This window comes from Oxyura jamaicensis, chromosome 5 (assembly GCF_011077185.1).
Source record: "Oxyura jamaicensis isolate SHBP4307 breed ruddy duck chromosome 5, BPBGC_Ojam_1.0, whole genome shotgun sequence".
Lineage (NCBI taxonomy): Eukaryota > Metazoa > Chordata > Aves > Anseriformes > Anatidae > Oxyura > Oxyura jamaicensis.
This window is the reverse complement of record NC_048897.1, coordinates 39,262,150-39,275,033: the sequence shown is the minus strand read 5'-3', so window position 1 is coordinate 39,275,033 and position 12,884 is coordinate 39,262,150. Positions and strand designations below refer to the sequence as shown.

General features: G+C 46.4%; 1 protein-coding gene across 2 annotated transcripts in view; it reads left to right on the top strand.

Annotated features, from left to right (window-relative positions):
* Nucleotides 1-284: 284 nt before the first annotated feature.
* ASB2 (ankyrin repeat and SOCS box containing 2) overlaps nt 285-12,884 on the top strand; it is a 30,443-nt gene continuing 17,843 nt past the window's right edge. Inside the window, exons 1-5 of one of the 2 annotated variants that reach the window (XM_035328389.1) lie at nt 285-562; nt 6,212-6,485; nt 7,769-7,873; nt 11,205-11,371; nt 12,023-12,178. In XM_035328389.1, the coding sequence (XP_035184280.1) occupies nt 6,241-6,485; nt 7,769-7,873; nt 11,205-11,371; nt 12,023-12,178 (673 nt within the window). In that variant the 5' untranslated portion in view covers nt 285-562; nt 6,212-6,240. The remainder of the gene's footprint in view (nt 563-6,211; nt 6,486-7,768; nt 7,874-11,204; nt 11,372-12,022; nt 12,179-12,884) is intronic. The other variant, XM_035328390.1, reaches the window with a different exon arrangement.

Below are 12,884 nucleotides of genomic sequence, written 5' to 3'. Positions count from 1 at the left end.
TTCATTTAACATGCAGCAGCTAAAGGAAAAGTAAATTGAGCTCCCTTCACCCAAGTCAATAAAACTCTCCAGGACAACATATTTTACTTCAAAATTATATGGTAATTTCTTTTCTTTTGTTTTTTTTTTTTTTTTTTTTTTCTTTAGGTTCTAGAAACATGTCCATATATGGTCTACTTGTCAGGGACAATAAATAATGATGTAATAGAAAGGTCAACTTTGTGTCATTTCGTTACAGGATGCTTGATGAAGTGAAGTTCCTCAGATTAATGCAACAAAGAAGAACTTTAGAATGGTAAAAAGTTTCAGCAGTACATCTTCAAGCAGGAAATCTGAGATTCAGAACAACTTATATTTTGGCTTGTATTCGCTGATCATGGGGTGGTCCAGAAATAAACTCCAGGCTTCAAAGCGAGAGTGTTTCAAAGCTGTCCTGCAGTTGATCGAAACATCCAGGCAAAGCAGGGAGATGAATGCCAACAAGGATTTTCTGAACTAAGACCTAATCAAGGAGATAACTAATTTCAACAATATTATTACCCTTTTATTTCAGAACAAAAAGGTAATGCAAATATGCATGTTTTGAACTTATTTAGCATTTTCAATCTGTCTTTTCTATTTGCTATATCTGTGTAAATGCTTATTCCTATAGCAGTTCGTAACCTAACACCCTAACACAGTCTTGGGAAGTTTTGTGGTTTCCTTTTGTGTTTTTTATTTATTTATTTATTTATTTTTACAAATAAGCCATACATCACTCATTGGTGTTAAGCAGAGCTGTAGTTCTACCATTTCCTTATTTTTCTTTTACTTGCAGGTGATGCTTTTATCCCTTAGAATAGCTTGCTCAGAAATGATTGTTGTTGTTACGACATGAGAAGGTAAAACATAGTGTGCAAGGCACAGTGCAGAAAAAGATGTCATCAGCAAATAATTTCTTTCATTTTTAAATTTCCAGTTGGTATGACACAAAGCTAATATTGCACTTATTGCTGTGTGAATTAATGCTTTCTGAGAAGAAATAAAAGCATGCAGGTGTATGTATTTCCAGTAAAGATTTTGCACAGAATCACAACTTGATGGCATCATAACCCATGCCAGACTGATAGGTGACCTGTTTTGACAGCTGGGGCTGGACAAGTGGATTTGTTTCCTTTGGGAAGCATGGCTTTGCTCCTCCAGCACTGGGCTATAACTTGACCAGTCTGCATGAGCTGTCATTACAAAATGTGTTTGCTTCTTGCTGCAGCTGGACAGCGTGAGGTGTTGTTCTTCTAATGCCCCAGCTCTGACAGATCCGATAGGCACTGGAAATCTTTCTCTTTTTAAAATATAATTTGCCTACCAGCAGTAGTTAACAAATATATTTCAAAAGTTGCAGAGATGTCTGGAAACTGACCTAAACTATAGAAAAAATATGAATGCTCTAAGTGATGTAAATTGGTCTAGTTTCCATTGCCAGCAGAGGATCTGGCCTGAAAGGTGCAGCAGAAAGTGCTGAAGTGGAGGCTTGGTTTTCTGGGAAGACTTCCAGCCGTGTTTACCTTCCCCCTGTGTGCTCCTGCTGCTTTCAGAAGTAAAGGCAAACACATGGAGCGGTATCCACAGAACCTGGGGCTCACTCACGCCTTGTGAAAGGCAAAAGGAGCAAACCACTCTTCTTCTCTCCCATTTGCAGCCTCTCAAAGACTTGTTTTTGTTTTTTAGATATGTGGTTTATCTCACCCTGTGCCATAAATACTGAGGTTCTGTATTGAGTTACAAGCTGACCGGGTAAACGAAGTGCAAAGGCAGGCAAAGTCCCTGGCTGTGCTCCCTTAATGACCTTGTCACTCACCTGCCACCCTCCTCTGACAGCAAGAAGTAATTCTGCTAATTCTGCTGCCTGGGGTGCATTGAAGGACAGGCAGCCTTGCTAAGCTTTTCTTGAAGGGAGTGCTATCAATGGGGACCAGTTGTTTCAGATGCTAATGGTGTCGAACAGTGCACTCCTGCATGTTGAGAGCCAGCTGTAATCCCCTTTGTTTATTTATGCTGCACCAGGAATCAGAGGCCCATTCTCCCAAACACTGGATGTTGACAGAGCCCGCAGTCCAAATATAATAGCATCCTAATTGTGTTTGTCTGTGGCTTTTACCACAATGTGAGTGGTTGCCAGTAATCAGCCGGGAGCAGTACCTCTGCTTTCAGAGCCAGGTACAGCTGCTGGTGCGTGGTGCAGGCAGGGCCTGGGCCTGCCACCACCATGTCCCTGCTGGCCCTACCTGCTGGGCCCCACGTGCAGCTGTTGTACCTCTGTGTGGCACAGACCTGATTGCTACATCAAATAAACTCACTGAAACCAGGAGAGCAAAGTTACAAATCAAGTGGGGATGTTGTTTATGTCAGCAGAGCAGGGTCAGGCCTGAGTTGGAAATGATGAGGAATTTAGATCCAGAAGATCTTGTCGGACGGAGGTATTAAGTGGTAGCAGAGGCAGCAGTATCCTAAGATGTGTCTCTAACAAGAGTTCACTAATGAGGCAATTCAGACCTGAAGGCAGAGTGTTCTTCAGTGACTAATACAGGCACTATAACCACAGCTTTAAAAATCAGGTTCTGCTCTGAAGTACAAGCAATGTGATGTGCTACCCACATTTGAGGACTGGCTCTCAGGCTGCCAGAGGAGTACAGGGGACAGCCTGACTTGAAAACCTCCCACAAAAACCTGGAGATAAAGTGGACAATTAAGCCAGCATTGAATTTCTAGATCTGATTCTAATATTTTAAACCTACAATAAGCAGTACTGAAACAAGTAAATAGATTAATGCTGACTGCAGAAAGACCACTTTGGCTAGACCTTACTTGACCAAATTGGTTCAACCATTCCACACAAGAAAATTTTCTTTAATTATTTATTTTATTTCTATTTATTTATTTATTTACATCTTTTTTACTGCAGGTGGAAAATATGTAGCTTATAGAACATTAGTCTAGTGGGTATTTATAAGGTCGTGGCTGGAGGTTCACTGCTGTCCAGCCCAGCTGAGCAGCACCAGGTGAGCAACTGAGCCCAGCCCAGGGGGAAAGGAGGTTTATCTCCATCCTGCTGCTGTGCACCAGCCTCCAGATGAAGGCATGCACTTGGGCAGCTACCACAGCTTGCATGGCTTACAGGAGCTCCCTACAGAATTAAATCAAACCCACATCTGATCACTGTGACTCCACAGCTGCTTTACTAAAGCATCTCACAAGAGAATGGCTTCAAACCCAACTTGAACCACCTCTGGTAGGGCTCAGGGCAGCTAAGAACATGTTTGGCTGTCTGGATGGGCCTGAGCTCCTGCAGCCCCCAGATGTGACCCTCACAGCCACATCGGGGTTGTGCCAGTCAGATGAGCAGCGCTTAAAGATTTCTCTATTTCGGGCCCCACAACATTTCTGCCTGCAGGATGAGTCAGTGGTGGGAGCTGCTGCCAGCACTGTTGTTTCTGCACTCCATGGGACTCCTGTCAAAATATTTAGATTAGTGAGGATCACCAACACGTGGGGGAGGTTCTCCCTTTCCTCTCAAGTGGGTGGACCCAGTTAACCCATACAAGAGTAAGAGGATCAAACAGGAATGATCCCCAAGTTAAGAAATGTTCCTTTTCCCTCACTGTGCCTCAACAAGGCAGGAAACAAAAGGAGGGAGAGGAAGATGTCCAGAAATGGCCTTTATATCTAGATCTGATAGGGGTTCAGAGGGGCACCTAAATGAGTGGGCCCAGTGTGCCAGAGCATGGAGTTGCATTGCTGTTGCTCTGCCCCTGTGCAGTAAGGATGCAGGTGGTGGTGCTGGGGAGGATACAGAAGAGGCATCTGTGCCCCATGCTCCACTGGTGCAGGTTCCCCTCAAAGAACACTTTAGCTCCATTCTTGTCTCCTCCAAAGAGTCACTGTGCATCACCTTCATTAGGAGCTTAGGATAAGATCCTGCCCTCTCCACTAACAACTGAGTTTAAGTCTCTGAGTCACCACCTGGGCCAGGCCCCTACATCTGGGCACAAAAGTGCTGGATGTTGCAGACAAGCTCTCTGATTCCAGCCCATGGGTTTCACACAGCCACAGCACACCACTCACTACGTAAGTACCTAGGCTGCGGGACTGTAAGTGTGCTGCCCAGCATGCCAGGAATTGAGCAAGCCAAACAGCAGCAGAAGTTGCAGGGAAACAAGGCTGTGTCATGGGTTTGGGCCAGCCGTGGGCTGGAGTGCAGCCAAGGACAGGTACTGAAGCAGCTGGGGTATGGGGCGACAGCAGCTCTTGTATGGGAAATGTCAGTGGTTTGATGCCTGGTTTCAGTTCCTTAGGACAGCAAGGGGTCAGAGCAGAGCTGAAGTGTACCAGCTCTCACTAGAACAGCCTTCAGAAATCTGGGGAAAAAAATAAAAATAATAAAAAAATAGGTTGTATTATTTACAGAACAGAAGGTTTTATTTTGGCAGTTTTCATGACTGCAAAACACATCCTTCATCATTAAGAGTCATAATGTTGATCTGAAATCTGCTGGGCTTCCCTTTCCCACTTCCTCTGGGGCATGCTTGGAGCTTGAGGGGGCTGTGGCTATAGCAAACATGACTGTTTCTAAGGTGAAATGCTTAAACCCAAGGTTTTAAGTTTCTTGTAGCTTGATTCAGGCTCTTGCATTTCTTTAAGCTCTGTGTGTATACATATATATATATATACATATATATATGTATATATTAATTATGGTTAAAGAAATGACTGTGACTGTCTTGATGCACATAGCTATGTCCATTCCCATGTGGGGAGTTACTGTTTCCCCCAGGTCAAGACTGTCTCTCAGCTGTGCATACAGCAGCAAGGGCTGTGGGAGCAGAGCAATCTCCCGGCATAAGCCCCAGGAAGCCAGTCTGCCCTGGGTGACTAAGTTGGAAAGAGAGGTGGAGGTTTCACTCCATCAGTGGTGCTCTGGCATGGCAGGGGCAGGGACCCCCATGCTCTGGCATGGTTGCTGGGGCAGGGACTGGTACCCCTAGGGGCTGAAAGGGGCCCTGATGCCCAGCAGGGGTAGAAGCAGCTTTGTTGAAACCCCACTGATGCACTTAGCTAGCCCCTTGCCTATGTGTGCTTGGGGGATGCTTCACCGTCATATTCTGCTGTCTCCCTGTCCTCCCCTGTCCTGCCCACCTCCTCCTGGGCAGCTTATAACAATTTATCTTCATGCCAGTGTTCTCTGTAATTTTACACAGTTCTTGTCACTTTGGTGCACTTATAAAGAGCAAACATATTCCCTCTTGGCTGTCATCTTAAAAGAGCCAAATTTTCCACCTCATCCCTTGATTTTGGGACACTGATGGCCAGAATCCTCTCTGGCATCTGGAGGAGAACCTGCTAGAGTATTGTACTGTTCATGGCATTAATTCATCCCTATTACTACTGAAAATGCAGCAGTATTTTGGATTGTCTTTGCCTTTTTTGAGTCCATATTATGATGAGTGTTTGCAGTCATTCTGTGATTTCTGAGTGTGCCCTTGTGTTTCCCCCACCTCTCCTTTGCATATCTCAACCACCAGTTTTTAGAAGTGAGCCTTACCATAAGTCTTGAAACTGATGACCTTGAACTTTGTTATGTGGGCAGCAAAAAATCAGAAGTGAAACTGAGCAGTGTCGTGTTGCTCTGCTAGCTGAGTGAGACAAAGAAAGTCACTTCAGAGAATATCTTTGCATGTTGCTCAAGAGATCCCCAGATAGGGTGGAAGTAATTACTCCACAACGTAGCTTTGTCCCTAAATTTTCTGCAATTAGAGTGAGAAATAAAATAAAACAAAACAAACAACAGCAAAACACACAGAGAATGATGCCCACTGGTGTTGACCTAAATAAACTCACTTCCAGGCTATATCTCTTTAATCTGACGAGGATTTCCTTTACTGATTCTTCTCTTGAACTGTGGCAACCAGGAAGAGTAGATAAGAACCCGCCTTCCTTGCAGCAGCTCCCGTCCCTGTTTAATCAACAGATAAATCAGCTACTTCTGTGTGATAGAAACGAGTTCATTCAGTAAGTTCATGTGCAGATTTTGGCTGATAATGTTCTCTCCCTTGGTGAAGGATTTCCGAAGGGTTTACCAGTCAGTCCAGACAAGGGGCAGAACTAAACAAAAGCACAAGATGGTTGAATTTCTTTGTTAATTCCAGGTTTTGATTACCATAATCTCCCTTTACAGGAAAGCAAAACAAAAATAAAGGAATAAAAATGGCTACAACGGCAGCAAATACCCAAAGACAAACAATAGGCTGTGAGGAATACAGCCTGTACAGTAGCTTGAGCGAAGATGAGCTTATAAAAATGGCCATCCAGCAGAGCTTGGAAGAGGACCCGGCGGGCCAGGCAGCTGCCCAGAGCCACCAGAAGTCGGTGGTGGGGGGCCCTGGCGAGGCGGCCACCCCTGGCCGCGCCAACAGCCACAACCCTCCCTACCAGCTCTACCCTTGGCAAAGGTGAGTGAGCGCCTGCCCAGGCTGGGCCATCTCGTGCTGCCCGCCAGCAGGAAAACAGCTTCCCCCGTCAAAACACGTGCTTTCTAATTAGTGCTGCTGAGCAGCTTCACGCACTTGGTCTGCAAGCCTGTCATTAGTTTGAAAGCCAGAGCCTGCTATAAATCCAGTGAGGTCAACAATTTACATCCTCACGGTGAAATGAGAATCTGCCCAGAGCTGTCTGGTTTAAGTAATAAATAAAATGAGAAAGGGGCACTGCTGTGTGCTTTCCTGAAGGGAAGAAGCCCCGCTAAAGCCAGCAGCCCCTCTCTCCTACAGGGGCACGCTTTGCGCCAGGCTTCAGCTTCACCAGAGGGAGCACAACGTTTTTTATGGGAAAACATAGGAGAGAGGCCAAAACCAGACATATAAAACAGTGTGAGCTGGATACCTTTTAGATACTGTAGAAGATGAATTTATTTCAGGTCTGAGTCTGGTCCCAGGCATGCAGCCTTGGAGGCACCCCCTGCTCTGCCACACTAGGCTCAGGCAGTGACAGTGGTTCCCAAGGCTGGGAAGCTTGGGACAATCTGAAGGGCTGTAAGCATGCCTAACAGCTGCAGAACAAGGATGCTTCACAGAGTGCACTCCTGTTCCAGCTGAAGTTTGTGGCTTCTCAGTGTCATTACAGCGCACTTGCACTGTCAGCTCTGCTGTGGGGACCCAGTGCTGGGCAGAGTAATGGCTTCCCTGGCCATTTGGTCCTGTCCTCCTTGGGGGTCCTTGCTATTTTAGTGAAATACTGCATCTACTGCTCTGTGCATTAACTTGTCCTGCCTTTGACGCAGGCCAGCAGCATTTGACCTTCTAGCACAGCAAAAGCCTTTGCAGCTTTGAAACTCCAGGCTTGGAGCATTGCTGAGCTCTTCCACCACCCCGAGGAGTCAGGTGTCTTCCACCCGCTGCTCAGACCTGCTTGTGTGACACTTGGGGAGGTGACAAATGTCACCTCGCCTCATGCCTGCTTCCTGTGTGGTGGCGGCAGGGTTAAACTCACTCTTGTCTTATATGGTCATTTGAATCCCCTGACGCTTCCTCAGAGGGCCAAAAATAATCTCGAGCTGAGAGAGCAGCTGAATCCAGCGTAGAACAAGCTGTGGCCATCTGCTTTTATTCAAAGCCCTGACCGGCAGGCTTCCTTGCTCCGTCTCTGCTGATGCGTGCCTCTGTTTCTGCCTCAACATGACCTGTTTCTCCTATTCGGAGTATTTCTCTTTATTTCATTCATGTCATCGCCACTCCAGATTGGCAGCCCAGCCGAGAGGCCGTGCTCAGCCTCCCAGCGCAGGAGCAGCCTGGGGGGTCAGGCGAAGGTACGACGGCAGCCTGTGCAGCACAGCCCAGCCCGTGTAAGTGCCTCCCCTCCTGCTCCCGCTCCAGACCCCCCTTGCTCTCTTTTCCCCCTTCATCCCTCTCCATCCCTCCAGTGCACACTTCCTGGGGATTCTGGGTCACTTGGTAGCTCTGGGAAAAAGCAGGGAAAAGAAATATTCTATCGCGTTATATAAACAGGGCAGGAAAGTCCTTCAAAGGGATGTTTTATTAATGCTGCCAGATGCAATGCCTGTTCCCAGCAATACCTACACTGTCCTGCCACGTTAAGATGGGCTGCTGGGAAGCTGTGCTGCATCTTACCTGCCTGAGGGGCAAGACAGCAGGGCTGATTTTTGACCATCCTGGCCATATTTTACTGCTGGCAGAGACCGTAAATAAGCTCAGATGACCACAGTCATGGTTGAGGAAAGCAGGCAGGCAAGAGGGTAGCCCTGTCCTGTGCCTGGATGTTGTGGAAGTGTCTGGACAAAAATTGATTTATTACAGCTCTCTGCAGGCAAAGCAGATGCAGGCACCTGCCTTTAGTGGCTAGATGAAGTGTTGCAGCAGCATTTCTCTTTGTCCAGCAGAAAACTCCTCCCTGCCTTTTTTATCCCAGTTTGAAACCACTTTCTTCTATCCATCTTTCAAGTCCCTCACTGGCTGCATGTTTGCAGTGACTACCTTTCCACCACTCCACTTCCTTTCCTCTATCACCCATCTCTGTATTCTTCTCCATATCAGCTATCACCCATTCTCCCGTCTCACCCTGCACCCAGGCTGATCCAAACTCTGTCCCCTGCTCTCTGCTGACATTGCCCTCCCTGACACATGTGAAAACCCCTTTCTGCTGGAATATGGAGCCTCCCTTATCCCCATAACCTGACACCTCCTCTTGGTCCCACTGAAATCTCACCCTCTTGTTAAGTGTTCTGCTACTCCTTGCACACCTCTCTCCTTCTCTGGGTGCGATGACTGGAGTGACAGCTTCTTGTTCTGCAACACATTGCTCAGTAGGGTTTGGTCCACAGTGCAGGCTGGAATAACACTGATAAACTGCCTGTCCTCTGCTGCCAGGTGAGAACAGAAGTATGGCAGGGAAGCTACATGGGAGCGTGCTGTCACAGCTATTTTAGGGCCCTGGTCTCGGAGCCAGGCAGGGCTGATTGTTGGCTTCACCTGGAGAGATGCTGCTCCTTCCTGCTTTCTGCATCTTACTGGGCTGCCAGGAGAATGAGGAGCTTCCTGAACCCTCCTGTGCTCCTCTGAACCTCTTCTGCAGCGCTCAGAATTGACCCCCCTGTACATCTCTTCTGCAATGTATAATTATCAGCTTGGCTACTGGCATTTGAAATGCAGTAATTCTTTTGATTGGTCTATAAAGTTAAGATTTCATCAGAGCTTCTGGCTTCCTTTGTAGTCCTAATACTCATTTTGTATATTTCTGATGTTTTTGTTTGTTTGTTTTGTTTTGTTTTGATTTGATTTGATTTTTTGTTTTGTTTTGTTTTGTTTTGTTTTTTAGATAGTTTGGTTTGGTTTGTGTTTTGTTTTGTTTTATTTTTTATAACAGCCAACTATGAGCCAAACAGAAAACAAGGATTTCACATGGAGATTCATTAAACTTTCTGTACTGATCTGGAATTTGCTTGGCTAAAGCATCCACAACCTGATCCAGCAAACCCCTCTACTTACTCAGGAATCATTTAAGGTCAAGGATCCCAACAGAAGCTTGCTTCATTCAGCATCTAAGGGCTCGAGCCGAACAGTAACTGATTCTTCACACATTTTTAACTCTATCACTGATACGAGGTAGGCTGCTTTCACTGAGGTCCCAGCTAATGTGGTGCACCTTGCATTTGCTGCCTGCAAGCACCATGCACGGACTCCTGCCATGGCCCACCTGGCATGCAGTAACTCATTACGTGCCAGTAACTATCATGTGCTGAATCCTGAGGTCGTGGTGAGCAGCCCGGCGTACGTAACGTGAACCTTTGCACAGAACAACAGATGGCTTCGGCAGCCTTCTGCCAGAGGCTGTTACAAAGATCCCCCACCTCCTCCTCCTGTCCCAGCCAAACGCACCAATTGCTGTGGAGTGGCTTCAACAAAATGCTGGATTTCCAGTGCTTATATAAAAGTCTCTTATCTATAATTTAATTGTAGTCCTCAGGGTACTCTGAGAATATGAAGATGCAGCAGAAGGTGGGACCTCAGCCCTGCAGCTACCAGGTCAGGTGATTCCTCCTGGCCAGCTGTGGCCAGGACAGCAGCTGCCTGCTCTGGCTGTTATCTCCTCATGCAAAATGCCTGGCTTTCTCCCCTATCTCCCTTCATTCCAGGGTTGCTATTTTTGTGACTCCGCTGTCTTGGGATTGCTGCCTCCAGCTCTAGAGAACCAGCAAGTGGCATGAGGGACATTTTCATCTGGGGAACGGTGCCTTTCCCCATTCCTTGGCACACTACTCCTGAAAGCTGCACTAAATGCAGAGGTTGTACCAATGATGTGGTTTTTGAGGACTCCTATGCAGAGCTACCTATATTTTTCTGTCTCTAGTTTCACTCCATTGTGGTATTTTAGACCTCCTGTCATAATTAGAGTTTCTGTCTGTTCCCAGTATCACAGCACCTCATCTCATACTGGGTTCCTACTCTGGTGATGCTACTGCTCTCCCTGAGACACTCACCACCCTCCCCAGTCTCTTTGCATCAAGGCTGCAATATTTTCTCTACAGAGTTAGTGGGAGCCACAAGGTCCCCTAGGTTTTCAACATCCTAGTGTTCTATGTCTCTGAAAATACAACCCCTGTTCATTTTTTTGCAAGCCCCCATCAGAACTGGAAGGATGCTTCTTCCCTTGAGGTGTTTGCTGCCCTGGAGCTTGGCAATTTGCTGCCTCAGAATAAGGAAGCAGTGGCTTCCTTCTGTCAGCACAGCCAGGCAGAGAGGGACCAGGCACTGGTGCTTGAAGGAGTAGGTCACCTGCTGGGGCTATGCAGGATGCAGGCTTGGCAAAGGAACGCCTTGTCGGAGAGAAGCTCATCTGCAGGCTGCTCCTCATGTCTCACTTCTCAGGGGCATGGAGTACACTCCATGCTTTATCTAGGTTTTCTCTTCTTCTACACCCCATGGAAACAGATCAGCACCTCCAGACAGTGATTCTTCTGATCTGTTGTGAATGGCTAAATTAGAGCAGATGGATAAGTTTCACCTTTAGAGGCCCCGTAGCTAGAAAAAAAAAATAATCTTAGCAAATCAGCTATAGGGGTTCACTGTTTTTGCCAAGTGATACAGTGATGTTGCTGTAAAAAGCTTATTGGGAATGAAAGAAACGGTAATTAATCAGATTTTAATCTTGTTTTAAAGAGAACTTGACCCTGTTGTGGCAGCAATCAAGGATGGAGATGAAAAAGCAGTGTGCAACATGATGAAATCAGGAAAAAACCTTTCTGAACCTAATAAGGATGGCTGGATACCCCTACATGAAGCTGCGTACTATGGCCAAGTGGGTTGCCTGAGTCTGTTGCAAAAAGGTCAGTGAAATTAAAACTAACTAATTACAAAAGGAGGAAGAAGAATATGAGTATACTAAAAAGCAGAATTAACGTCAGACCAATCCTTTTCTGGGATTGTGTGTGAAGTTGTTTTTTTTTTTCAACCTCTGTGAGTGCATATTAATTTAACCTTGTCTTTGAGGACAGTTTTCCAGACTTCAGCCCCTAAGAGTTAGGATCTTCAGAGGAAAGTGATGCTGGATAGATCTTGCCAAGCCTTAGACTTCTCACGGTTGGGACCTTGGCTGTTGCAAAATGCTCAGCCACTCAGCCACCACAGCAGGCATCAGTGTCACTTGTTAGCACTAGCATCAGCGCCAGCCCATCACCTCTTTCCACCTCTCTGAAAGTGGTTAACTACTGTAATTTGTTTTCAAACTGCTGCTGAAGTGCAGTTACTGAACAGGTTTCTGCATCACCAGTGGCCATAGCTAAACATTTTAATCTAAGCTATTGACTGATAAGATTCACAGTAACTTTAGAGTATATTCTTAACTTTGTTTGCTGAAAACAAAAGGAGGAATAAACACCAGAAACTCACCTAAAACTGTAAGGATGGAAGGGTGATGGTGCTGCAGATACTTGTGCACTACCTGCCATGATGACTTTGGGCTCTTGGTTTCCTCACAGCGTACCCTGGCACCATTGACCAGCGCACCCTCAACGAGGAGACAGCTCTCTACCTGGCTACCAGCCGGGGCAACCTGGACTGCCTACTCACCCTGCTGCAGGCTGGGGCTGAGCCTGACATCTCCAACAAGGCCAGAGAAACTCCACTCTACAAAGGTAAGGGTGGTGCTTCCAGGGATGATGAACTCTTCTGGCACCACCAGGAGCGAGCTGCAGGTGCTCGAAGGATCAGCTGCACCTTGCTCACCTCAGACATCTTGGCTGTCATGCCCTGAGGCTGAAATTCACCAATTAACTCATTTTGCACCCTCTGTCCAACAGTTCTGTATCTCCTATGTCTGACCTGCCATGACATGGCCTCTCTTCTCATTCACATCAGAGACATTTTAGATACTGCCCTGGGGGCATAGGCTGCAACATCATGCTGAGGGCAGGGTGTGTGGTGCTCAGGTGACTTCTCAGCACAGGGAGTCCATGCAATGTCCCAAACTTTGGGAAAGCAGAAATCTGGATAGTACAGGAATATGTATGCCTTTCCAAGCAGTTGGTCCTAAGTAGCTGTTCAGTGTGGGTGTGTATCAGCTGTAGACATGCCAGTGATTCATAGACAGGGACAGGCCAGGCTGTGTGCTATGGGAGATGTATAAAGTTATAAACAATTAAGTGAGGTGGATAAAGTGTTTAACATGGACATACTACGTTGCTGCTGGTCAGAGAAAAAACTTTCTTCAGCAGAACAACATCGGATCTATGATATCACAAGGATTCAGAGGACATGAACTCTCACACTATAGTGTCCATCCCCCTTTGACTGACTGTTCCTGCCATAAATATTTTTAGTGCTCTAACACATTAAATAGCA